Source organism: Ictidomys tridecemlineatus, chromosome 6, assembly GCF_052094955.1.
Source record: "Ictidomys tridecemlineatus isolate mIctTri1 chromosome 6, mIctTri1.hap1, whole genome shotgun sequence".
Taxonomy (NCBI): Eukaryota; Metazoa; Chordata; class Mammalia; order Rodentia; family Sciuridae; genus Ictidomys; species Ictidomys tridecemlineatus.
Window position 1 is genome coordinate 20,051,862 of NC_135482.1, and position 27,795 is coordinate 20,079,656.

A 27,795-nucleotide genomic window follows, 5' to 3' on the forward strand; every position below is an offset into this window, starting at 1 on the left:
TTGATCTTGTAACCTGCTACTTTACTAAATTTATTTATCAGCTCCAGAAGTATTCTGACAGAGTTTTTTTTTTTTGGTCTTCTAAATATGATCATATCATCAGCAAACAGATCATTTGACTTCTTCTTTTCCTATTGTTATCTCTTTAATTTCTTTCTGTAGTCAGTTTCAGAGACTATGATGAATAAGTGTGGTGAGAGTGGAAATCCTTGTCTTATTCTTTATTTTAGAGGAAAGTTTTTAAGTTTTTCTCCTTTAATTATGAGGTTGGCCTTCAGTTTGTCATATGTATTTTTCTCATATATTATAGTTTCTCTATAATGTCTTAAACATGGATGGGTGCTGGACTTTGTCAAATGCTTTCTCTGCATTTATTGAAATAATCATATGATTCTTGTCCTTAATTCTATATATGTGATGAGTTACATTTATTAATATGCATATGTTGAACCAACCTTGTATCCCTGGAACAAAATGACTGGATTAAGTGTTTGCCAATATTTTATTAAAAATTTTGGAGAGGGCTGGGGATGTAGCATGCTCTCGCCTGGCATGCGCGGGGCGCTGGGTTTGATCCTCAATACCACATAAAAATAAAATAAAGATATTGTGTCCACCAAAAACTAAAAAATAAATATAAAAAACGAATTTTGGAGATATGATAAATTGTGGTATAAAGGCGTATTAAGAATTGTAATGCAAAAAAAGGAAGAGGGGAGTAAAAGTGAGTTTCTAATTTTTTTTAAAGTAGATCAATTTTTGTTTCTGGTATAATTTAGAAAATTTACATTTTATCATACTTTGGAATTAAAAGTTAATTGAGGAAACATAAAGAGATACAGATATTATGTATATAATAAAGGAGAGGAAAAAACAAAAACAAACAAACAAACAAAAAGAATTTTGCACCTATGTTTACCAAAGATATTGTCCTGAGTTTTGTTTTCTTGACATATGTTCATGTGGTTTTGGTATTAGGGTGATTCCAGCTGCATAGAATGAATTAGGAGGCATTATCTTCTTTTCTATTTCATGGAATAATTTGAGAATAATTAGCATTAGTTTTTCTTTAGAAGTCTAGAATTCAGCTGAAAATACATCTGTACCTGGGCTTTTCTCTACTGGCAAACTTTTAATAGCTGCTTTAATTTCGTTACTTGCTATTGATCTAAGTTTTCTACATCCTCATGGTTCAATCCTCATGGTTCAATTTGGATAGGTAGTATTTCTTAGGAATTTGTCAATATCTTCAAGAATTTCTGGCTTACTGGAGTATAAATATTCAAAATGTTTCTAATGATCCCCTGGATTTCATATTATCTGTGGTGTTATTTCCTTTTCATCTATAATCTTGTTGATTTGGGTCTTCTCTCTTTTGGGTAGTTTTTGGGATTATCAATCTTATTTATCCTTTCAAAGAACCAACTCTATTTCATTGATCTTTTTAATGTTTTTTTTATTCTCAATTAAAATTTTGGCTCTGACTCTGATTTTAATAATTTCCTGTCTTCTACTGATTTTGGTGTTTTTTCTTTCTCTAGGACCTGGTGGTATAATGTTAGATTATTTATTTGGAATCTTTTTATATTTTTAATGTAGGAACTCAGTGCTATAACTTTTCATCTTAGAACTGTTTGTATAGTGTCCCAGAGATTTTGATATTTCTATCATTTGTCTCATTATTTCTAGGAATTTTTAAAAGTTTTTCTTCCAATTTCTTCTATGATTCATTTCTCATTCAAGAGGTTTATTTAATCTCCAGGTGTGAAAATTGCTTTTGTTTTTTATCTTGTCACTGATTTCTAATTTTATTACATTATACAAGGTATTACCTCTGAGTTTTATATTTGTTTGTGCCCTAAAATATAATCTATTTTAGAGAATGTTCCATGTGTATCTGAGAAGAAAGTTAATTTTGTTGTTGATGGATGAAATATTCTATAGATGTCTGCTAAGTCCATTTAATTAATAATGTTTTTTAGCTCTGAAAAATCTTTGCTTAGTATATGTCTGGGTGAACCTCTAGTGGAGAGAAAGGTCTGTTGAAATCACCCAGAGTTATAATATTCAGTGGTCTATTCAATTCTTAATATTGAGAAGTGTTTGTTTTATATACATTGATGCATTATTTTTAAGGGAATTAATATTTATAGTCATCATATCTTCATATTGGATGATTCTCTGATTAAGAAAATTAGAAGTCACTTCATAGTAACCTTTGTTTATTCTAATTTTGACTTGGATTCTGCTTTGTCTGATAGGAGAGTAGTGGCCCCTGTTTGCTTTTGCTACCATTTTCATGGTATATCTTTCCCCATCCTTTTACCTTCAGATCTGTCTTTTATGGCGAGTCTCTTGTAAACAACATATTGTTGAGTCTTGTTTTCAATCCAGTCTGCCAATCTACATCTTTCTATTAAAGAGCTTAGACCATTTACATTGAATATTATTACAGAGAGATGATTTCTACTTCCTGCCATGTTTATTTATTTGAATAATAATGCTTTATTTAGACTTTATTTAATTGTCCATTCTTCTAGTACAATTCATCCCTATGCTGATTTTCATTTTCATTTTTTATTTCTTCTGTATGAAATATTAAGTATTTTTATAGTTCTTGTTTAGAATTGTTGAACTTTTTTAGATTCTGCTATCATGGAAGGTTTTTTATTTTATCTTTAATTCTGAGGGATGATTTTGCAGGATTTAATAATCTTGGTTAAAATGCATTTTCTCTCAGGACTTGGTATCTATTATTCTAAGAGCCCTCTTGACTTTTAGGGCCTGGGTTGAGAAATCAGTTGAAATATGAATTGACTTACCTCTAAATAAGACCTGCCATTTTTACCTTGTGGTTATTCTGTATATTAAGAGTTTTTATTGTAATGTGTTTTAGAGAGGATCTTTGTTTTAATCTGGCCTATTTGGAGATCTATGTGCTCTTTTATTTGAATTTCCATTTCATTCCTAAGATTTAGAAAAAATTTTAAATATTATTTCATTGAAAAGGATGTGCATTCCTTTAGTTGGTATTTCAGAGCCTACATCTCCTCAATAATTCTTCAGTTTGTCCTCTTGATCTTATCCCAGATTTCTCCAATATTCTGGTCATGTTCTCTTAACACCTGAGTCTTTCATTTCCTGGATTTCTGTTTGGTTCTTTCTTAGGATCTCTATCTCTTTATCAAAATGACATTTCATTCTCTGTATTTTCTAATTTGATTCCTTACATCTTCTTTTAGCTCATTGAATATTTTAATTATGAACTTCCTATAATCCTTCTCTAAAATTTCCTCCACTGTGGTGACTGTCAGTGGAGTCAATTATTGAAGTGTTTGTGGGCTGTTTGGGTTGGTGTTTTTCCTTCCCTTTCATAGTTCCTATATGCCTATCCATCTTTTGAGATGATTATCACTTCTTTTATGCAAAGAACTCTTTTGTGAATTTATTTCTCTTAAGAGTCCTAGCCTGGGTAAATATTTAAGAATTGATACTTTAACTCAATGTTTGTCCTCTGCTATTTCCAGTACCAGTACCACTTTGATACTATTCCCATTATTGGCATTACTTTGAGTTCCCAGTATCAGCCCTTTGATGTAGATTTGCTCTGAAAAATGAAAAAAAATATTAATACTACTCTCCACAATTTTATTTAGAGACAGGGTCTCACTGAGTTGCTTAGTCCCTTGCTGTTGCTGAGGCTGGCTTTGAATTGAAAATCTTCCTGCCTCAGCCTCCTGAGCCACTGGGCTTACAGGCATGAACCACCACACCCAGCCTTTAGAGCTATTTATAAGAAACCATGCCAACATGAAGAAAATTATTATTGAGTCTTGGTTTGGATTTCAACACTATTTGGCACCTTTAGAAGATGTCCATGAGTTTTTGACTTTGGATTTCTTCAGAGGTGCTGGGGCATAGGAGCCACTCTCCTGGTTTCTGTGGACTGCCAGATAGCTTTTTCTCAGTTGTCAGCCCAGGGGCCTGAGTCTGGCTGCAGAGAGGTTGTGGTGTTGTTTCTGTTGACTATTTCTGTTCTGTGCAAGAGCTCAAGATGCACTGCTCTAGGCTATGTGCGTCAACACTCGCCCACTTCCCTCCACAGGACCCTTTTAAAACTGGCATAGTGCAGTTATGGGACCTGTGGTTGTGAACTCTGTGGATGGTATGTGGTCAAAAAGAATCCCCCCGTCTCACACAATCTACAAGGGCATCATCCCTACTACTGAATAAAAAGGTTCAACTGGTTCACCTGGGTCCTAGCTTCTACTATTCAAGGTTGTGAACCATGGGCGCTACTTCCTTTGCTAACCAGGACTGAAGTAGCATCCTGCCGGTGTCCAATTAATTTCTGGCTGAGGTCGTGAGTTTGGGCACTGTCCTTTTCCACTTCCTGGGACCATGGTGGAGGTTATAAAACCTCTATTTAACAGATACAAATACTGAACTTATATACTGGCATTAGTATTTAATATAATTCTTTCTTGCTGAAAATTCTATTCCATCTCTCAAACATTAATGGTTAGCATTCTAAGTGGAGTGAGATGAATCTCAGTGTAGTTTTGACTTGCTTATCCCTAAATGATAATGGTGTTGAATTTTTTTCATATATCTATTGACCATTTGTGTTTTTTCACATATTAATAGAAATAAATATATTTTTAAAAACTATCAACATCTTTATCTACCATGGAAATGCAGAAATATGCCACAATTCAATCTCACTCCAGTCAGAATGGCAATCATAAAGAATATAAACAATAATAAATGCTAGAGCGAATGTGGAGAAAAATGAACTTTTATACACTGTTGTTGGGCATGTAAGTTAGTACAGCCACAATATAAATCAGTATGGAGGTTCCTTGAAAGCTAGCAGTGGGACAACCATAAAACCCAGCTTTATCATTTCTTGATGTTTATCCAAAAGAACTAAAGTCAGCATACCATAGAGATATATGAATACCCATGTTTGTAGAAGTATAATTTTCAATAGCCAAGTTATGGAATCAGGCTAGGTATCTGTCAACTGATGAATGAATAAGAAAATGTGAAGAATAACAAAAATCTATCATTTGTAGGAAATGAATGGATGGAACTGGGAAGCACCATGTTATGAACCAGACTCAGAAAGACAAAAGTCATATGTGTTCTCTCATATATGGTAACTAGAAAGAAAAAAAGAGGTCTCATGAAAGTTGGAGGGATATCCTTAGTGTACAGGAAGAGGACAAGGGGAGGAAGGAGGGAAGAACAATGGGAGGTATTAGGGAAAATATTAATCACTTATTTTGTATGTAGGTATGCTTATGCCACAAGGATACCCATTATTATGCATTATTAATAAACATCACAAATATTAATATACTGTACCACTTTTCCTGGCCAGCATTTTTTTCTGCTGAGAAAATCATTGATCATTGTTTCAGGATTACCAAAAATTATATGCAATATGCTTCATATCTTCTGCTTTCAATTATTTTTGATATCTTTGTTTTAATGATAGCTTGATTATTATGTGCCTTAGTTAACTCCACTTCTCTTTAACATTTATAGTCTCTGTATACTGAAAAATGTAGAATATTGATGAAATAAATAAAAAGTTTGAGGTCAAAAGACAAACCTGCTCATGGTTTGGAAAACCAAACATAGTAAAGATGTAAATTGCACCCAAATTAATACTCAGTTTTAATGTAATTCCTATCAAAATCCCAGAAAAATTTTTATAGATAGCAAAGATCATATTTTTATGTACTTGTATTTACATAAATATATAAAAAACTAGGATCAGACAATTTTGAATTTTGAGGAAGAAGTCTACCCAATTTCATGTTTGATTTCATAGCTAAAAGACTTGAAGATTGTGTAGTTTTACTAGTAAGGGGATAGATACATAGATCAATGAAATGGAGTCATGAAAAAATAGATACAAATATGTCCAGTTGATATTTGACAATTTTGTAAAAGAAATTCAATGGAGGAAAGAGGCTGGGGCTAGATCAATTGAATATACATAGGGAAAATTATTGACATTTGACCTAAGTCTTCACCTTACACAAAATTTAACTCAAAATGGATGAATTTTTTAAGTGTAAGATGTAAAAGTATTAAAAATTTTAGAAAAAAAATAGATGATTTAGAACTTTGAGACCTCAAGCTAGGCAAAGAGTTATTGATACCAAGTTATTGATATTGGTACTTGGCACTAAGTCATGGCCTATAAAAAGAAAAACTGGTACACTGTGCTTCATCAAAATTAAAATTTTTGCTCTGTGTAAAACACTGTTAAGAAAATGTAAAGAAGCTACAGACTGGAGAAAATATTTGTAAACCACATATCTGAAAAAGGCTAGAATCTGCAACATATATTAAGAACCCTGAAAACTCAACAGTATAAAAACGAATGATTATAAAATATACAAAAGACTTGAAGGGACATTTCATTGCAGGGGCTTTTTATGCAGATAAAAAGCACTTGAAAAAAAGAAAAAAACTTTTACAAGATATCAGCACTTTTCTTTCATTGAGGGGAAGGTGTGAGTAAAGTACCAAACAGAAGCAGACTTTAAACTTTAAACTTTAAATCGCCAGGTCTGAGTGTCTGAAATTGCCTTTCATTTCACTCCATCCTCCACAGAGTTCCATCAATTGGAGTGCCTACTGCACTTCTTTAAATGAAAGAGTAAGTTAAAAAGAAAACACAGTACTTACTTTGTGTACAAACAGAGATATGAAAAATTGTGGTATATATGTGTATTAAGAATGGTAATGAAAAAAAACAAAGTACGTTTATAAAGGCATGAATTGGCATGAACATACACATATACATACGTATATATAGATATATGAAATTTGTGCTCTATATGTGTAAAAAGAATTGTAATGCATTCCACTGCTGTCGTGTATTTATAAAAAATAATAAAGTCAATAAAAGATTAAAAAAACCACTTTATCTATTAGTTTCTTTTTCTCCAAGTAAAACTTTTCTAGGGTTTCTAAGTGTCTAAAATGTAACTTTGATTTATAATGCTGCAAATGAAATGATGAGCTTGTAAGTGCCTCTATAGTTTCAATGCTAAATTTGAATATAGGAAGTTTATATTTTTGATTGTTTCAAAATTGGTAATGCAACAGGTAAAAGGTTTGAGCCTTTCTAATTAGAATAGAGAATTAATTTACTAGAAAAGTAGATGAGAAAAATGTCAAATATCTTTAATCATTTGGAAATTTGAATTAAAACCACAATGATATATCTCTATATATCTATCAGAATGGCTACATTAAAAAATAGTGATAACTTTAGATGCTTGCAAAACTATAGAAAAGTTCATATGTTGCTGACAGAAAAGTAAAATGGTAAAGCAACTCTGGAAAACAGTTTGAAAGTTTCTTAAAACATTAAACATTTAACTATCCTAATACCCAGCATTTGAACTCCTGGAAATTTATCCCAGCTAAGTGAAAATATGTTTAACCAAAACCTTGTACAGATATATTTATAGCAGCTTTATTTATAATAGCTGGAAATTGGAAGCACCCTAGATATCATACAATGTGTGAATGGTTAAACATCCATACCACTGAATACTACCCAGAAGTGTAAGAGAGCAAGCAATTTATACACACAGGATTTGGATGAATCTCCAGAAAATTGAGTGAGAAAAGTCTCTCTGAAAAGATTACATACTGTACAATTCACATAACATTTTTGACATGACAAAACTAAAGAACTATAGACTAGATTAGTAGTTGCCTGGAGTTAAGGAGGAGGTAGGGCGGGATGGATATGAGTGTGAGTATAAAAGGCCACCAGGACGAATCCTCGTGGTGAAGAAATTTGTTATTTCTTGATTCCAGTCGTGATGTTGTCTTATAGTGTAAGATGTTACCACTGGGGGAAACTAGAAAAAGGACATGAGATCTCTATATATTATTTCTCATAACTTCAGCTGAACTTACAGTTTTTTTCAAATGCACATTTTAATTAAAAATTAAGCTGTTATTTTAAAAAATTAAAAGTTCACATTTATTTGCAAAATTTTGTTTCACCCACACAATGATACGTGCTTTCTATTTTGGCTGCTTAGAATATATTTTCTATAACCCATTGCATAATTTCTTCCTGCTATTCTCAAAATGAACCAAATTTTTTAAAAAAATTATTCTTAATAGAACTTAAACATGGAAAATCAAGCTTTTATTACTTATTTTTAGTTTGGGGCATTTGATTTTGATATGAGCATCTCTGAAATTGTAGCAAATAAATGTTTGAAGTACCCAATTTGAAAATAATTTTTGCAAGATGATCTTAACTTATTTCAATGGTGGGAGAAACTTTTATGAGGAGAAACTCCTTAAAAGACTCTCCAGTTCTTTAATATCTACATTTAGTCCAGAGCTACTTCATATTTCCACTGATAAAAACTAGAATAAAAATAAAACTAATAGCTTCTCATGTTTATAAGTAGTCTTTCAAATGCAGGTTTGAATAACTGCATTTGAATATAATGAAATATATTATAAATATACCTCATTTTCCTCTTAGTTTGTATGAAGAAACTAACACATAAGAATAAACACATGTTGTGATTCTCTATTTTAAAAATTTTGTACTCATGCTTATATATGTTAAATGTGAGGAATATATTAGCACTTTTATACTCTGTTCTTTTAATAAAAATGAATATATATAAATTTATAGCTGAATATCTGCACATGAAAATGAAGTGAAACAGAGATAAAAGCAGAGGATATCATTTTAAATTTTTTCTGTCTTTCTCTTTTTATTTTTGTATTATATGCAATAATGGGGTTCATTTTAACATAATCATACCTACATAGAATTTAATTTGCTCCATTTCAGTCTCATTGCTACCTCTTTCCTTCCCCCTCCCTCACCCAACTCCTCTTCTTCTACTTTGCTGGTTTTCCTTGTATTTATTTATTTTAAATTGGTGCTTTATAGTTATATATTAAGTGGAATTTATTGTGTTATATTTATAAATATACCTCATTTTCCCCTTACTTTGCTCTGGCTTTCACATATAAAACATTTGACCCTTGAGTTTCTGAGTCTGATTTATATCACTTAGCATAATGTTCTTAGCAGCTTCATCTATTTACAAGCAAATGGCATAATTTTATTCTTCTTTGAGGCTGAATAAAACTTCATTGTGTATACATACCATATTTTCTTAATCCATTAATTTGTTGAGAGGGACCTGGGCTGGTTTCATAACTTCGATATTGTGAATTGTGCTGCTATAAACATTGATATGCCTGTATCACTATAGTATGCAGATTTTAGCTCTTCTGATAAATATCTAGGAGTGGGACAGCATTGTGGGATATGGTGGTTCCATTTCTATTCTTTTGAGGAATCTCCTTACTGACTTTTCCCCCCACCCTCCTTAGCATTTATTATTATTTGTATTCTTGATGATTGCCATTATAATTGGAGTAAAATGGAATCTCAATGTAGTTTTGATTTGTGTTTTCCTGATTGCCAGGGATATTGAATTTTTTAATGTATTTGTTGGCCATTTATATTTCTTCTTATGAGAAATGTCTGCTTAGTTCTTTGCCATTTATTGGTTGGATTGTTTATTTTTTTGTTTTTTTTTAATGTTAAGTTTTTTGAGTTCTTTATATATTCTGAATATTAATTCCCTTTCTGAGGAGCTGGTGGCAAAGATCTTCTATTCTATAGGCTCTCTCTTCATGTTCTTCATTGTTTCTTTTGCTGTGTGAAGCTTTCTAATTTTATGCCATCTCACTTATTGATTATTGGTTTTATTTGTCATGCTTTAAGAGTGTTAAGGAAGTTTATTCCTGTGCCAATGTGTTGAAGTGTTCAGTCTACATTTTCTCTAGCAGTTGCAGAGTTTCTGATCTAATTCCTAGGACTTTGATCCATTTTGAGTTGACTTTTGTTTAGGTTGAGAGCTAGGAATCGAGTTTCATTCTTCTCCATATGGACATACAGTTTTGCTATCTTTTCTCCATGGTTGGTTTTTGGCTCCTTTGTCAAGTATGAGATGACTGTATCTATGTGGATTTGTCTTTGTGTCTTCTATTCCATTGGTTTGCATGTCTGTTTTGGTGCTGGTACCCTGCTGTTTGTGTTTCTGTAAGTCTGTAATATATTTTAATATCAAGGATTGTGATGCCTCCAGCATCAGTCTTCTTGCTCAGGATTGCTTTGGCTGTTGTGGATCATTTATTCTTCCAAATGAATTTTAGGACTCTTTTTTTTTCTAGTTCTGTGAAGAATGTCATTGGTTTTTTGGTGAAGATTGCATTGAATCTGTATAATGCTTTTGATAGTATGACCATTTAGACTATATTAACTATGCCTGTTTAAGAATATGTGAGGTCTTTCCATCTTCAAAGGTCTTCTTCAATTTTTTTTTTATTTAGTGTTCTATAATTTTCATTGTGAAAGTTTTTTTACTTCCTTGTTTAGGTTTATTTTCTAGTTTTTTTCTTTGTTGTTGTTGTTGAGACTATCCTGAATGGGATAGTTTTCCTGATTTCTCAGCAGATTCATTATTGCAGCATAGAAAAGTAATTAATTTATGTATGTTTATCTTGTATCCTAGTTGGTGAATTCATTTCTGAGCTCTAGAAATCTTCTGATGGAGTTTTGTTGTTGTTATTTGTTTGCTTGTTTGTTTTGGTTTAGTTTTCTAGATATAGGATCACATCATCAGTGAGTAGAGATCATTTGAACTCTGTTTTTCCTTTTCTTGCCTGATTGCTCTGACTAGAATTTCAGGAACTATGTTGAATAAGAGAGTGGACATCCTTGTCTTTTTCCTGATTTTAGAGGAAATGCTTTCAGTTTTTCTTTTTTGGGTGTGATTTTGTCTTGGGTTTGTCATATATAGCCATATTTTCTTTACAATGTTGTTGTAAATTTCTTCTATCCCTTGTTTGTTCTGTGTTTTGAACATGATGGGTGCTGGATTTTATTGAAGGCTTTTTCTACATTATTGAGATGATCATATGAGCATTGTTCTTAATTCTGTTTTTGTGTTGAATTGCATTTATTGATCTGCATATATTGAACCAACCTTGCATCCCTGGGTTTAAACCTACTTGGTAATGTAGTAGTATGTTCTTAATGTGCTTTTGAACATAGTTTACCAATATACCAATATTTTTTAAGGATTTTTCCATAGAATATAAGGTTTTTAAAATAATATCTAACTAAGATGGGTCTGGTTTTATGAGTATGGAACCAGTACAGTTTCAGTGGCTCCTGTACTCAGAAGTACCCTCTGCTTGGGTATAGTGCTCTTTGGCCTAAAATAATTTTTTAAATTATTATTTATTTTTTTTATTTAAAGAGTTTACCATTTGCTGACAATCCTTTTGCCTTATTTGTGTTACTGTCATATATTTTTAAATCTTCTTTCTATTGTTGTGTCATTTTCCTCAGATTTTTTTTGTTTTTAGTTTATTATTTTTGTTTGTTTTTAATCAACAGAATATCTTTTGGATGAGTTCAAGGCTTATACTAAATTAAACATACAGTTTGCTGAGTTCTCACATGTGCTGTGGATTTTAGTTAATGATAATGTAATGTAATGTAATATTAATATTAGTTCACCAATTTGAATAAATATACCACACTAAAGCAAGATGTTAATGATAAGGAAACTGTGACTTGGGATGGGGCATTTTGTCAAAAATTCTTAGTAGCATTGTGTTTGAATTTGTATTTTTAAGTAACATCTGTGAGAAATTGGAACATGTGCCTGAAGTTGCTTATCTACTATCCTATTTCCTGCCATCTTCCTACCTAAGTGAGCAGGTTTCTTAGTCACCTGCTGCCCCAACCCTGGTGCCCCCTGCACACTCAGCATGTGCTCACCTAGCAATGAGACCCTGAGTGTGAGGAGGGCCAAGGTTGGGTACACTGGAGTTGCAGGGCAGAGCCTCTGTGTACCCACAAGGGTCTGTCTTCATGTTGTTAGTGTCCTCATGCCTGAGACAGCAATTCATTAAGTGTCAAACAATAATGCCATGACAGCTCTAGGGAGCTGTGTGTGTGTGTGTGTGTGTGTGTGTGTGTTTGTTCTTCCCCTCCCTTTGGAGGAAGGAACCCCACCTTTTCATGTTGCACTGAATTCCAAAATTCTACATAGCTGGACCCGAATCCTTCACCATCATTCCTATATCTGCTTAATTTCAGCTCCTCAAGTACATTCTCTAGTCACTCTAATGTAGGGGTTACAGATTTTTACTTTAAAAGAATTTGAAAGTATAATAGTTTAGGCTTTGTCATTTTAGTCCTTGTGGCAACTACTCACCTCTGATGTCGTAGCAGGAAAACAGCCATGGACAATGCATAAATGTATGGGCATGGCTGTGGCTCAATAAAAAACTCATTTATGGACAGAAAAATTGGTTTTCATACAGTTTTCATACATCCATAATATAATTCTTCCATGGACTTTTCCCCATCTATTTAAAATGTGAAAGCCTTTTTCAGTCCATAGGCTTTACAAAAATAGTAAGATGCTAGATTTGGACCAGGAATTGTAGTTTTCTGACTCCTGTTAATATGTATGGTTGCAATTCCTACAGAAAAAAGGAGACATGAGTGCTGGACTAGTTTTAGAGAGGAGGAGTTACAATAAACACAATTCCTTTTACACATTCAAACATAGCAAATTCCATTTATAATTTCAGTGACTTTGTGAAAATGCTTTTATATACTTAATGGCTCTGCAGAATTCCATTTGAGTAGTTAAAAAATTAGAATGTATAAAAATCAAATGAAGTAAATGTTTTAGGCCCATCCTCTTTTATCTGCAGTTTTAATATCCCTACCATCTCTTTAATCTTTTTTCCCACTACTGTTATTTTAGTCCTCCAGAGATGACTCTTAACTTCTGCCTCTGTCCTTTGTGTTTTGACGCACCATCTGCTTTTCTTGCGATTTGAATACATGAACCTTCCTTCTGATTTAACTACTTATGTAATCTTGAGTAAAACATTTGGCCCCTCTCAGTCATTGCATTCTGTACTAGTTTGGGTAATTCATGCTAGCTGCCACAACCGACAAACACAGAATCTCAATGGCCTAACATAAGGGGTTTTACTTTAATTTCTCATAAAGCCCAATGGGTTACATGATCTTCCTTCAACTTACAGCTACATCATCTGGACAGTAGGAGAGGAATAAAAAATATCTTTTGTACTAAACGGTAAATTGTTCACAATTGGTCATACGGCCCAACCAAAATGCAAATAAGGCTGTGAAATAAAAGGGAGACTATGGTGATAGTTGTTTTGAGCACTAAAATGATATGTAAAGTGATTCCTTAGAATAAGAGTTACCAAATGTTTGTTCTAAAGAGCCAGACAGTAAGTATTTTAAGTATTATGAATAATTTGGCCTCTCTGTCACAACTACTTAATTCTGCCAATGTAGTGTGAGAGCAGCTATAGACAAAAATTAAATTAATGGAAAATGGGCAGAGTTATGATCGAATAAATTTTATATTCAGAAATAGGAGTAATTCCAGATTTGGACCACAAGTCATAGTGTGCGAACCCTTACCTTAGAGCATGACTCATGTATAAGATTCTAATTTTTCATCACCTAATATACTCAGTGAGCTTTGGGCATTGCTTTCTCCTAATATTCCTTACACTGGCTAATGAAACCCAATAGACAGTTCTAAAGATGCAAAGAAGAATGAAGTCAAATGATCACTGCTCGGTGGTCTGGCTTTGGACTTTCTTTTAGCCTTCTTTTCTTCCTTTTTCCAGATTGTTCCTTTGAAACAGTCAGAACAAGATCATTTGCAGAACAAGATCATAGCATTCTGCTCAAACAAAGACAGGGACATATGTGGACTTGCATTAACGTGTATTGAGCAATCTAAACTGGGTCTCTATAGCATACAAACATACATCTCATATAGCATAGTGGTGTGTACGTTGAGAGATCTGCCACCCTAGACCTCTACTTAGAATCAACCTTCACACCTAATCAGATGCCAAGTCCTAGAATTAACGTCATTAACCATCTCCTAAAAACATCTGCTATCTTCACCTAATTCTACTGCTTTTCTAAAGGACTTTATAATATCTTGTCTTGGATTCTATAACATCTTCTTAAATAGTTTCACTTCCTCTGGTCCAACCCAGATCAATCCATTCTCTAAAGTGAGTTTATAATATACTAATCTGATTATGAAATATGCTTGCTTCGAAATCATTCAGTGGTTCTTTAAAATATTTAGGCTAAAGGAAAAACTCCTTAACATGGCATTTAGAACCGTTTATGATTTGACCTCTGCAACTTCCAATATTTCACATTTTGAACTCATCACTACTTTTGCATGCTTTTCACTATAGCCATATTGAACTATTTGCTTTTTTGTTTTTTACTTTCCTTCTGCCCATCCTTTTTCATCTGCCTACCAGTTTTGCTTCATGAAGATTCAACTTAGCTATGAATTGAGTCACTTCTCCATGGAAGCCTTTTCTGATTCCCTCCCTAAAGCAGAGACCCACCTTTTGGTTTCCTTATTTTCTGCGCTTTCACATATTGTAGTTCTTATCAATGACTACATATACTGTACACTCTACTGAAGCATAATTGCTTGCCTCACCCTCATGCACCATTTTTCCTCCCATCTCAAGCTTATAAACTGAGAGAACAGGAGAATCTTTGGTTTTTATTCCAATTGCAGTGTTTACCATGCATGGGAATCTGCAATTTAATATACATTCAGAAAATATTAATAGAAAGAGTTAACACAACAAAAGAAAACAAGTTGTTTGTCTTCATGATCACATAATTAATTGTTTTTAATGCAATTAGAACTATGAGTATTTGGCATTCAAAATCATGTATTTAGGAAACATTTAGAAGGAAGGAGATTGTATATATCAGTTGGCTTGACTTTTATAAAATTTATGGGTGAAACATTATAGAAAAGTAGTCCATTGTCTATATATAAAATGATACAAAAACACAATAAAATACAAGAAAATAAAACCTAGAATAATGGACATGCCTATATTTCTATAGAACTAGTATCATAGCTTGTGCCTCTTTAATTGCTGTTTTACAGCATAGTTCGAAGAACATTGAATGGGAATTTGAGATTCAGTAGCCTCAAGAAAGACATTTCATGAGAAACGAAACCTAACATTAAACTCTGATCTTATATACTTCAAAAGTAACTGTCTTGTGTGGGTACTAATTTGAATTCTATTACTGAGTTGATGTGTCATAATTATAAATGAGAGAATGAAGCATTTTGTGATCATTTTAAATCTTTAAATACTAAAAGCTGTAAGATGGAGATATTTCCTATATAATTATTTTACATTACAGACTAAATGATATCTACTTAGAAAACTGTAGAAGATAAATGAGTATCTTGTAGGGTGAACTGTAAGAGACAGTGTATGAGTATCTTTTAGGAAATAATCTATAGAATGCAGTGATTAAATAAATAAATATTTAAGGGTAAAGGAAACATTAGTGAATCAAAAGTTTATTTGGGTGGCGCTGGGGTTGTGGCTCGGTGGTAGCACACTTGCCTAGCATGCGTGAGGCACTGGCTTCGATTCTCAGCACCACATATAAATAAATAAAATAAAGGTCCATTGACAACTAAAAAATTATTTTTATAAAAGTTTATTTTGCTTTAAGTAAAATGAAGTACAATAACCTTTATTTTATGAAGCATATGTTTAGTCTCATAATTATAAGAAACATTCAGTATTTCAGTAATACATATGAAGAAAATAAAAGTAAAACTTGGATTGATTCTTGGGAAATGGATGTACATCTGAGAGCCAAAAAGACTGCAATTTTTCCAAAGAACAATGTTAGAAGCTCAGACAGGCCCGGAAAAAAGTGAATGTAATTGAAACTGTGGGAAAAAAAACAACTGCTATAGGGAATAATCCATTACTGAAAAAGAGTATAGATTATATCTGCTATTGTTCCATGATTTTAACTTTTATGTTTAAATTGACTTTTCTTGCTATTTGGGGATTAATTAAAATCCTTTTAAAAGAAAATCAAAGTTCACTACAAATATCAAGCAGATTCTTAGATCCTAGAAAATGTCCCATATAACTTTACTTAATTCTGGTGATAAATTCCAGCATATGGTTCTTGGGGATGATATCTAATTCCACCAATTCCTTGGACTATATAAGAATGAAAAAAGGAAAGTGCCTTAATTATACTTCAATGTTGTAAGGGTCCTTTTATTATTAGATTCTATGTCCTCAGGGTCTAACAAATGCCAGATGTTTAATAAATATTAGTTGAATGAAAGGTGACTTAAAGTTGTGACTTTCAAAATTGATCATTAAAAGAAATGCTGTGTAGTATTTTTTTTACCATCTTCTTGGAAAATCAATTAAACTCTAAATTATTATATCAACTGTACCATATGTTTCATTAAATAAACTTTTCATTATATAATTCATAAAGTGATTGTTTAGTATCTTTGTAAAGTATAATCATACTTTAGGTAGAGAACTCAAATAATTTAAATGAAAAAAATTATCACTTAGATTAAATTGTTGAGAAGGTTGGGCTAACAATGAATGTAATCATGTTAATATTTTTGTCATGCTTATTTTAGCCTAAACAACGAACATCTATTGTGTCTTCTCTGGATTTTCATCGAATGAACCACAACCAAGAATATTTTGAAATCAACACATCAACAGGGTGTACAGGCTTTACTACCAGCCCTCCTGTTAGCCCACCCACCTCTTCTGTGGGAACTACAGAAGTCAAGAATGAGGAAACTGACCATACAGGTGAAGTAATTCACTTTTTGCAGCTATATTTTTGAACTTTTAAGATTGAATGCTTTATGAATTATAGGAATTAAGAGAAGTTTCCTACAAATTGTATTGTGCTTTTGGCTCACATACACGTGTGGCAGTGTAGGGCTTTATGATTTTTGTCAGAGTTTGGGTATAATATTATTTTTTAATATGTTAATGGTCTTTCAAGTGTTAAACATTAAAGATGATACTTTAATATTGGTACATTACATGGTAGCTAAAGACCTACAAATGTTCTTCTTCCACTGCTATTTACCTCTCTACACAGAGGAGTTTCAAATAATTAACATATGACTTTGTTGATAGCTGCTATGAGGCTAGAACCTTTAATAAGGATATCTGGCAAGACTGAGTTGGACAACATGGGCATGGGTGGATTTTCTACCTGCATAAGCCAAGATGTACTTGGACAGGAGGGGCATGGGGGTAAGGGGAAGATTATGGAAAGTAACAACATCCACTAATAAAACATACCTGGTTAAACCCAATCAGATTTGCAATATTTCCTTGCTTTGGGGACAAAGGAACTAATAACTAAATGGTAAGGTCAAGGGACAGAATATGAGAAATGGGAGCCAAAGAAGTTTTTCCCTTTCTGTTTAATTTATAATAGGTACACTATTCAATTACTTTCCTTCAAAAAGATATGATTTTTAAATCCAGTAGATGTGATTAATATGGATTTAGTATCATAAAGTCTGGTCAGTATTTGCTTTCTGTGTAATATTTGTTCAAAATTTGTATTTAAGTCTTTTGATCTGACTCTACTTTTTAAAGCACTAATGCAAATATTCAAAAAATTTGAATATTTGCATTAGTGCTTTAAAAATTGTTTATCCCAAGGAAAAAAGCCAAGATTTTAAAAGTAATGACTAGTGGAAATGGTAAAATTGATATTACCTGGAAATTATCATCCAATATTTCATGGCAGCCGGAATCATATTTATAAAATGTAAATCAAATGCATGATTACCATGCTTAAAATGTGCCAAAGGCTTCCCACTCAATTAGAATAAAATCCATCTTGTTACCATGGCCATAAAGCCCAATTTAATCTGGATCCAACTAGTTCCTTTAACTTTGCCTTTGGCAAAATCAAGGCCCATACTGGCCTTCATTGCTGGACAACTGGCTCTGGGATTTTGCACTTTGGTTTCTTCCATCTTCTGTCTCTATCTTTAAATTTTCATGTGTCTGAGTGTCATTTATGTTTTGGCTTGAATGTATTTCCATATAGAGGCCTTTCCAGACTACCCTATCTCAAGTAGAAGCTACCAATATGATGATAATTGTAATATCAAAGAAGCAAAAAGAATAACAATAATAGTAAGTACTTCAGTGTCAGGCACTATTTTAGGTACTTTATTTATATCAACTCATTGAATTTTCATGACTGTTACATGAATTAGGGATTATTATCTGCAGATAAGTAAATACAATAAAGGCCAAGCTGAGTGTTAAACCTGGTGTAAGAGCTCATGTTCTCAACCATTTTTCTGTCACTGTTATGAAATCTTCCTGTCTTATTTCTTCAATAGCCTTATTTGTTATATAAAATAATATTAATTACCTTTTTACTTATATATTGTCTTCTGTAGTCTTTCTAGAATGCAAGCTTGAATAGATGGGTCTCTGGCACATCGTAGGCATTGAAGTCAGACTACCTCTCTGATTACTAATAATGAGACTGAACCTCTTGCCCATCTATGAAACTTGACCTTTTTATGTTCCAGTTTTCTTATCTATAGAATTACATTAACAATGAATTAATTAGACTAACACTGAAATGTGATAATGCATGTAAAGTGATTAGCATAATATCTGACATAGTTAATGCTCAAAAAATAGTAATAACTATTAGTAGTAGTAGCAGCAATTATGATATTACCATAATTCTTTCTAGTCTACATCAAGCCTATTCATTCAAGGAGTTTATTATTTATCTGCTATGTGCCAAATGCAGTTTTATAATAGAGGAGAAGTGGGATGTGATTTGTAAAGAAAAATGGTATATAGACCCTGGAAAGGGTCCTGAGTTACATAATTATTATTCATTCATTACTTATTTGAATGCCTAGTTCCAGATTTAAAATTCTAAAGTGGGAGGGATGAAAAGTATTTTGATACTTGCCTTTAGGAAATCTTTCTTGGCTTTACTTCAGTTGGAACACTATGTTTTTGAATGGTTAAGTTTTTAATTTTTTCAGCAATTCTTTCAGGTAGATAGAAATATTATTTATTTTTTCTTCTTTTTTTAACTAAAAGCAAGAAAAGTTAGCAGTGTAGTGTCAAAGGCCTGATGCCTTTCTGTACTCTGACATTGATCACCAGAGAGAAGGTATAAACACACATTTTACTGCTACTGGGACTTCAGTGGCACCATGCACAATGTGTGGAAAATTTGTCATCAGGTTTGACTTTTTTAAACAGAACCAAAATCTAACCTTTTAGCAGTTGAAATAGTTTCCAATAGCATATTACTATGGTTCTCTAATGTTGTATGTCATTTTCACATTTCATAAAAAATTTTAGAATAGACCAATATTTAGTAATAATGTGGAAGGACCAGGCTTACTTGTTTTATATGTTAAAAAGTAAAACTTTAAATTGTAAAAGTAAAATTTTTAAGCTACACATTTATCTTCTTGAAAAAGTAGCATTTCATTATCTTGCAGAGAGATAATTGGTTATACTTTGTACTTAAGAACCTTCACGGAAGACATTCCACATGGTACATAGAGAAAGAGAATGAATTTGAGTCCATTCTAATACTGATTTCCTCAGTATTTTACATCAAATACCTTAACTTTTCTGATCTTCAATTTGCTCTTCTGAAAAGGGGAAATAATATCCATTTCTTTGGGTATTTGTAGTCACAAATAAATTCACTATGTGAATGCACTTTGTAAACAATCAAAGCTAATATTCTTTAATATTATTCTTATTGTTTAATGTTTTACTTTTATTTTTCTTTACTATTATTATTTCAAATATATAATAATTTTAAGATAAAAGAGCTCTCTGTAAGCCTACACTTTTTATTTTTGGGGACTGAACTTTTCTTAAACATATAATTATATTAACTGATACACCTGCAGTTCATTTTATAAGTGATAGTTTTTTTGCAGAAAAAATTAATCTAAAAAAATGGCATTTAATAGAACAAAGATTAATAAACCTTTAAAAGTGAATTGGATTCTACAAAACACTAAGTGAACCAATGAATTTATTATAACAGGTCATTTTAAAAAGGATCCAAAATTGTGATTAAAGCTTCAAGATATCTGTCATCGAAAAAGGTTGTTAAAGAGGAAAAGCTTTGGTATTATTAGGCTGGGGAATGATATAAAAAGGCTTGCATTTAACTACAAAGATTTGTATTAATTATTAGTAAGTAGATTGAAATGAAGAAACAATGTCACCAGCAATGGAAAGATGTACATAGTTTCGAGAGATGCTAGGAAAGGATAAATTGATAGGTAGAGGTGTTTGACTGAGTGTACTCAGGTGAGGAGAAGAGTTGAAAGAAGGTTCTAAAGTTCCCAGCTTAAGTAGATGAGCCAGATCTGCCTGCTATTCTTTGAAATGAGGAATATTTGTAGGTAAGAATGTGGGGATAGATCATGTAAGTAAGACTTAATAGGCCATTGAAGGACTTTGGCTTTCACTTGGAATGAAATGAGGGTCCAATTCAGGTCTTCCAGAAGAAGAATCACATGGTCTATTTCTATTTTATGAGGATTTTGTAGAGAATGGACTGGGAAGAGGAATAGGGTAGAAGCAGAAAGGCCAGTCAGGAGGCAATAACAACTTAGCAGTAAGACAACAGAGGAGGGCAGCCAAGCTCAAAGATGAAGCTGTAGAGGTGGAGAGAAATAGGGATGTTGGAAATATTTTTAAGGTCGGTACAATAAGAGTTTACAGAGGAGTAGATATGATACATGCGAAAAAAGAGAATTAAGGATCCATTCAAGGTTTTTGTTCTGAATAACTATAAGAATTGACTTCTTAACATATGACATACAAGAAAGTATGGGAAGAGCAGATTTAGCAAATAGGAAAAAAAAATACTAGGAGTTCATTTTAAGTTCCAGATGTCTATTAGATATTTGAATTCATGTGATCCTTTTGAATGACTAGCAAGAGATTTTAGTTGCCAATGCATTCTTTTTATCCTCAGGTAATAGTTATTAATTGTTTAAATAGAGGTGGTGAGAAGTACTGGAAATCTAGATCTATTTTAAAGGTAGAGCCTCCTGTTTTTTTTTTTTTAGGTTTGGATGTAAGATATGAGAAAATAAAAGGTACCAATATGTGATTCAAGAATTTGAGACCCTTTTGAATCACTGGAAGGATGGAGTTGATATTAATTAAGATGAGGAAGTCAGTTTTTGATATTTCAGTTTGAAACACTATTGGACATAAAAGTAGTAATATTGAGTAGATAGTTGAGAATGATTTTTACAGGGTGGAAGGAGACCACATGATAATTTTAAGTTCATCAAAAGTAGAAGGTATCAGTGTGAAAAGATTAAGAAACAGAAGCTTAGTCTATAAAGAGTAACTTAGAGGAGTTCTGAGTTCCTCAGTGAAAATCTCCTGGAAAGGCGTACTATGAATTCCTGGGGAAAAAGAAGATGAGAATAGTAAGTTGTAATAAATGTTCCCTCTTTATGGAAAGATCTCAAAATCTCTAAAAAATTTTGTGAGTTAGCACCTTCTGATCATACCTGCTAAGCAAGCCAACCACCCTAGCTAACTAATTATTTTCATTTTTGTTAGTATTTTCAATCCATCTACCTCCTGCTGGAGAAAACTGATGGGAGAGGAAATATTTTTTAAAAATAAAGTGGAAAAGTGCCTTTTTCCAAGTGGAAAAAAATAAAAGCCTTTAAGTACTCAGCAGAAGAGGATGCTTTTCTGCAAAGGAGAAGAAACACTAGAGGGGAACTAAAATTAGAATGGAGAGGGTAGCATTGACCTCTCAGCCTCATCAAGGATTATCACAAAGGCAAATATAGGGCTTCCTTTTTTTTTTGTTTACCATCATCCATTTACTTATTGTATGCACTTGAGCATGTCTTCTTTTATATAATGGTCTTAATTAGTGCATTTTAATTATACAAAATAATGGATATCATTGTGATTTTTTTATTGATTGTTCAAAACATTACAGAGCTCATGATATATCATCTTTCATACATTTGACTCAATTGGGTTTTGAACTCCCCAAATACATAATGCAGACTCACTTCTGTTACATACTCACATTTTTACATAATGGCATATTAGTGACTGTTGTATTCTGCTACCTTTCCTATCCCCTACTATCCCCTCTCCCCTCCCCTCCCCTCCCATCTTCCCTCTCTACCTCCTCTGCTGTTGTTCAATTCTCTCCCCTTTTTTCCCCCTCCCCCTTGCCCCTCATAACCTCTTATAATTTTGTGTATCACTGAAGGTCTCCTACCATTTCCATATGTTTTCCCTTCTCTCTCCCTTTCTCTCCCCCCATTCGTCTTAGTTTACTGTTAGTCTCTTCCTCATGCTCTTCCTTCCTGTTCTATTCTTAGTGGCTCTCTTTATATCAAAGAAGACATTTGACATTTGTCTTTTAGGGCTTGGCTAGCTTCACTTAGCATAATCTGCTCTAATGCCATCCATTTCCCTGCAAATTCTATGATTTTGTCATTTCTTAGTGCTGCATAATACTCCATTGTGTATAGCTGCCACAATTTTTTTTATCCACTCATCTATTGAAGGGCATCTAGGTTGGTTCCACAGTCTAGCTATTGTGAATTGTGCTGCTATAATCATTGATGTGGCCGTATCCGTATAGTGCGCTCTTTTAAGGTCCTCAGGGAATAGTCCAAGAAGGGCAATAGGGCTTCCTTTTAATTAGTTCATATGGATTTGAGACAGATCTCCTAAGGCCAAGACATTATTATAGCAGCCACTGGATTTGGGCAGCTGAGGGAGGCCAAAGACAGCTACTAAGATTGTCTTTAAACTCCAAGCTAAGATTCATGGTGATCTTATATGAGAAAAGTTAAGGGTTAGTGAGAATAATATATAATTACATCTTTGAGACATTTTTCCTTATAAATGTACATTAAATGATAAGCTATATTAGTGATTCTTCAATTTAGTGCTTAAATGTATCAGAATTTTAGCTTCCCAAAAGGAAAACATTTTTATGTCAAATTCCAATATAGCCAGATATATTCTTATCAGTTCTTAAGAAGTCATGAAATGCCTCATACTTTTTTTCTGTTTTTCCTCTGGTGCTACATGAATTTTTTTCCCCCAGTACCTTAGTACACATTACACATGACAGAGAAACAAGATATAGTTTACTAGATACTGACTGAGGACAAGAAACATCGATTGTTTTTCGTTTCTTTGAAAAATATAGAAATATTTTAGGTTAGAGATGTGATCACATTGGAACTTACTCAAGTGAGGTTATTTTATGACTATTGGTTAAGCAATGTCAAAAATATATACTCACTCAATGTGTGCCATTATAAGAAAAAAACAGAATGTTCTGAGAGTATCCAAGAAGGTGCTTGATCTCATCTCCTGAAAATAATGGGGCTCTGAGAAACAAAGATTAAGAAACAGATATTAACTAGATTAAGATAGGAAGGAAAGATTGTTTCTCAAAGAAGGAATGGCATATTTTTGAAAATCTCTGTGGTAGAAGTAACATTAAACTACGGGTCAAGCAGAAAGGAGAGAAATGGCAGGAGTTGAAACCACACTGGGAGTTAAAGCCTGATCACAGAGGCTTTGTGAGCTGCAGGATTTTAGTCTCTATCCTAAAATCAATGAGAAATTATTGACAGGTATTGTAAGTGGAGAGAGATGATCCAATTTGCGGTTTACTGTCTGATGGCTCTTGTTTGCTCTGGAAATAGAAATAAGGTTTTCCTTGGAGGGTGACCAGAGAGAGCAAAGACCAGACATTTGAGGAGAGTGGAGAAAATTTGGCTTAGGTTTTGTTCAAACTCCTAATGAATAGTTAGTATGTGGGTCCTGTGGGCAATGGAGGTGAGGGGATAGTGGAGCATGGACATTTCCCCAGTGTACGTGTGATCTGTTTATGCTGTTACTTATGCCAAAATCCTTCTGACAGGGCCTATTGTTCCTTTTGTCTGGCTTGACTCTGACAGGTAAAGGGGTCCCTCAGTCTCTGCCAGGCCTACCATCCATCCATCTTATCTTTGCTACAGAGTCTCTTCTTCTCTAGAGAGGGTCAATGCCAGCCATTGTGGCTTTCAGCCCAGCGGCACTCTGAAGTCCCCTTCTGGAAATCATAGGAACTTCTGGGTTTCATTCATAATTAAAGAAAATTTGCAGGAACCCAGAAAATTTATTCTCAAGATCTTGCTATTTATACTATGGAAAACTATCAAGTTTAACAGAATGTGGTCATGCTCAGAATCTACATAGGACTTGGAACCTTCTTCTCTCTTTCCTTTGTTCTCCTAATGCCACCTATTATGTTACATCCTCTCAAAGACTAAACTCAGAAACAAGAATTCAGCATACATATGTGGAACAATTTCCTTATTTTCCTTTTTTTCATTCAGACTTTTTATTTTTAAAATTTCTCAGAAGTTGGTTTTATCCTACCTCTCCTATGGTAGTTTTATCCTTCCTCTCCTCTCCTGTTGTAAGGTAGGAGTCTGTTGACTTGTTAGCCCAGAGGGCATGAAGTCTCCAGTCTAGCTATGGATCAGGAAAGAATTCTAATTGAACACAATTTAAAGATGAAAAAAATATCCACTTATTTTTTTAAATCCCTTTACATTAAGCAAGCACCACTAAATGAAATATATATGAACACAACATATGCTTAATTAATGTAGCTTCATGAATGCTTAATAAACATAGCCATTATAATATTTAGTGCTGTTATTATATAGGTCTGGACAGCAAGCAGAGCCTGGATGCTTAAGAATTCAACACCAGCTCAGACAGAGCAGCTAGCGGCTGCAAGTCCAGATGGTCACCATAATCTTAAATTCACAGAATTGTTCAGAATGAATAGGTCAGCCTACTCATGACCAGGGCTAGGGTTCCTGTTTGCTCCATGCCTTAGTTTGATGCATCATGGGGCTGAGGGAGCAACAGAACCTGGACCTGTGTCACTGTTCTAGACAGCCAGAGTTCAATAAAAGCTAACCTATCCAAAATTATAGTAGCGGCAAGAGGGCAACAGTTCCAGAAGGTTTTGCGTTGAAAATCTGGTTTTTTTCCTTCTCATTTAATCTTTTATTAACTATATTTTCTCTTGCTTTTACCTTCTGTTGATGCATGTGAAAATATAACTGCTTCATTAGCTGGGATTTTCTTTGAGATTCAAATTCACTGTAGTGGATATCTTCTAATTACCCTATGTACTTTAGTTTGCAGGATAGTTTTTCTCTCCTGATTTTTTCAACCAGATTGTTTATATCACTTGGAAAAAAAATGCCCCTGCTTATCAGTTACATTTGCATGATAAATGTGCAATCGTTATAGCTAAAAGTAAAATGGAGGGGGGAAGCTGTCAATAATATTTTTAAAAAGGTATGGGAGTCTATTCGTATTTACAAGTCTGTGTTATGGAAAAACCCTTTCCCACATCCAGGTAAAGACACTTTTCAAATTGCTTGGCTTTTTTTTCTCTATTCACATCTGCTGTTGCTACAGTCTTCTGTCCAATTTCTCCCTTTGTTCTTTATACCTGTCTGTGTTAAGCTGGTGCCTTGTGTGTTTACCCCTGTTTATCCACATGCCATTCAGAACTTATTTCAGATATTCCCCCAGATAACTTCCTATATACCCAGTAGACCAACTGAATTTCCTGCTTCTGCAGTTGCAGACCCTAGTGACCTCAATTCTTCTACTTGACTTTTTGGCATCTATGGTAGGCAGAGTCTAAGACGGCTCCATGACTTCTTCCTGACCATGCCTTTGTGTAATATCCTCCTTCTGAGTATGTGTGTAGCCTCTAACTTGCTACTAGCAAATGACAAAGGTGATGGAGTATAACTTCCATTGTTGTGATGCCTTATGGCAAAGTCAAAGGGATTTAACAATTGTAATTAAGGTTTCCATCTCTGACTTTAAGTTTATTTGAGGAGAGATTATTCTTGGTGTGCTTGTACTAATCAATAATCAATTGTAAGGGTTAAAGACTGCAAGTGGAAGCAGCACTTTTTCTCCCTATATTGCTGGCTTTGGAGACATAACCTGTGTGAGTTCTATAGTGCAAGAAAGTAATTCTGCCAACAGCTTGGGAGAAGACTCAGCCTCAAATGAGACCGCAGACCTGACCATTGCCTGGATTACAACCTTGTAAGACCCTGAGCGGAGGGCACAGTTAAGGCATGCCTAGATTCCTGACATGTGTAACTAGGGATAATACATGTATGCTGTTGTGACATTGTGAAATTGTGGACACAAGGACATTGTGACTTTTTATACATGGATAGAAACTTAATAGTGTCTCATGTTTCCTTGATTTGGGACAGAAGGAGACTCTATTTGCCCTAGTCAAAAGTTATCTTTCAGATTAGTACCAGTCCCTCGGTCTCATTGAAATGACACAGTTAAGAGTTAAGAACTTCTAAATTGTCTCTTTTACCTCCAAACCCACTCAGTTAATTATTTATACATTTTCTATTAAGCTACAACTCCCCCAATAAATACTAGTTTTTATTTTAATAGGTACTAAATTGTGATATTAATGCTCTAAAAACAAAATGTTAAAATGTGAGACAGAAGATAGGAGAGTATTAAGTATCATAGACCTGAAATCCCCAAATTATTGATGACTGCCTCTTACAAACTTTCCATCTCCAAGTCTTGGCTATTTATCAAAGCAAGAGAGTTTTTGTTTTTGATTTTTCAAGCATATATTTGATCATGCCATCCTACTGTTTAATAACCTTATGTTTTGTCTCTGATTAAGAACTATATATGAAAATTATTTAAGAACTATATATGAGGGCTGGGCTTGTGGCTCAGTAGTAGAGCTCTTGCCTAGCACATGGGAGGCATGGGTTCTACGCTCAGTACCATGTAAAAATAAATAAACATAATAAAGGTATTGTGTCCATCTACAACTAAAATTATATTTAATAAAAGAACTATATATGAACTTCTATATGAATATGTTCAATTGTCTTGTGTATCCAACATGGATCTTGATAATTTACATCTATTTACCTCTATGCTACTATTTATCTCTATCCAAATATACCAAATATTCCTAAGTGTATTTTTCTTAGAATTTATGGCTCCTTGGTTCATAGCACACTTTTTTGGCATGCCTTACCATCTAATCTACCTGATAAACTTCAATTCTTGTATAAAAATTGTCTAAAGGTAAATGGCTTAGTTTGTTTAGGCTGCTATAACAAATTACCCTAAACTGACTAGCTGATAAACAACAGAAATTTATTTCTTACAGTTCTGGATGTGGGGAAGTTCACATCCATGCACCAACAGGTTTAATGGCTAGTTCAGGCTGTTTCTGGTTCATAGACAGCATTTTTTTTGTGTGTCCTCTCATGGTGGAAGGGGCATATGAGCTCCCTTGGTCCTCTTTTATAAGGGTACTAAACTTATTCATGAGCACTCTACCTTCATGACCAAATCACATCCCAAAGTCCCTACCTCCTAATACCATTACCTGAGGAGCAGATTTCAATGTGAGAATTCTGGGAAGACACAAATATTGTGTCCAGAGGAGTAACTTCCTTTGTGAAGCCTTCTTTAACTCCAATTCTTACATCCAGATGGCCACTAGCACTCTTCAGATATATCTGCCTATGCATACTTTACACAAATGTATTTGTTTATATGTCTGTGAGCTCTTTAAATGCAGGGATCATTTCTCAAATAAAATATATCCCTGGTGCCAAACATGGTGAATGACTTGTGATAGATGTTTAATAAATG

General features: G+C 33.5%; 1 protein-coding gene across 8 annotated transcripts in view; it reads left to right on the forward strand.

Moving 5' to 3' along the window:
• Positions 1–27,795, forward strand: part of Anks1b (ankyrin repeat and sterile alpha motif domain containing 1B) — a 1,051,626-nt gene that overhangs the window by 444,160 nt on the left and 579,671 nt on the right. For all 8 annotated transcript variants that reach the window (XR_013440373.1, XM_021724502.3, XM_040279646.2 and 5 more), the window contains one exon: positions 16,632–16,812. Coding sequence is in view for 7 of the 8 variants with exons in the window: in XM_021724502.3 (XP_021580177.1) it covers positions 16,632–16,812 (181 nt within the window). In the remaining variant the exon portion in view is untranslated. The remainder of the gene's footprint in view (positions 1–16,631; positions 16,813–27,795) is intronic.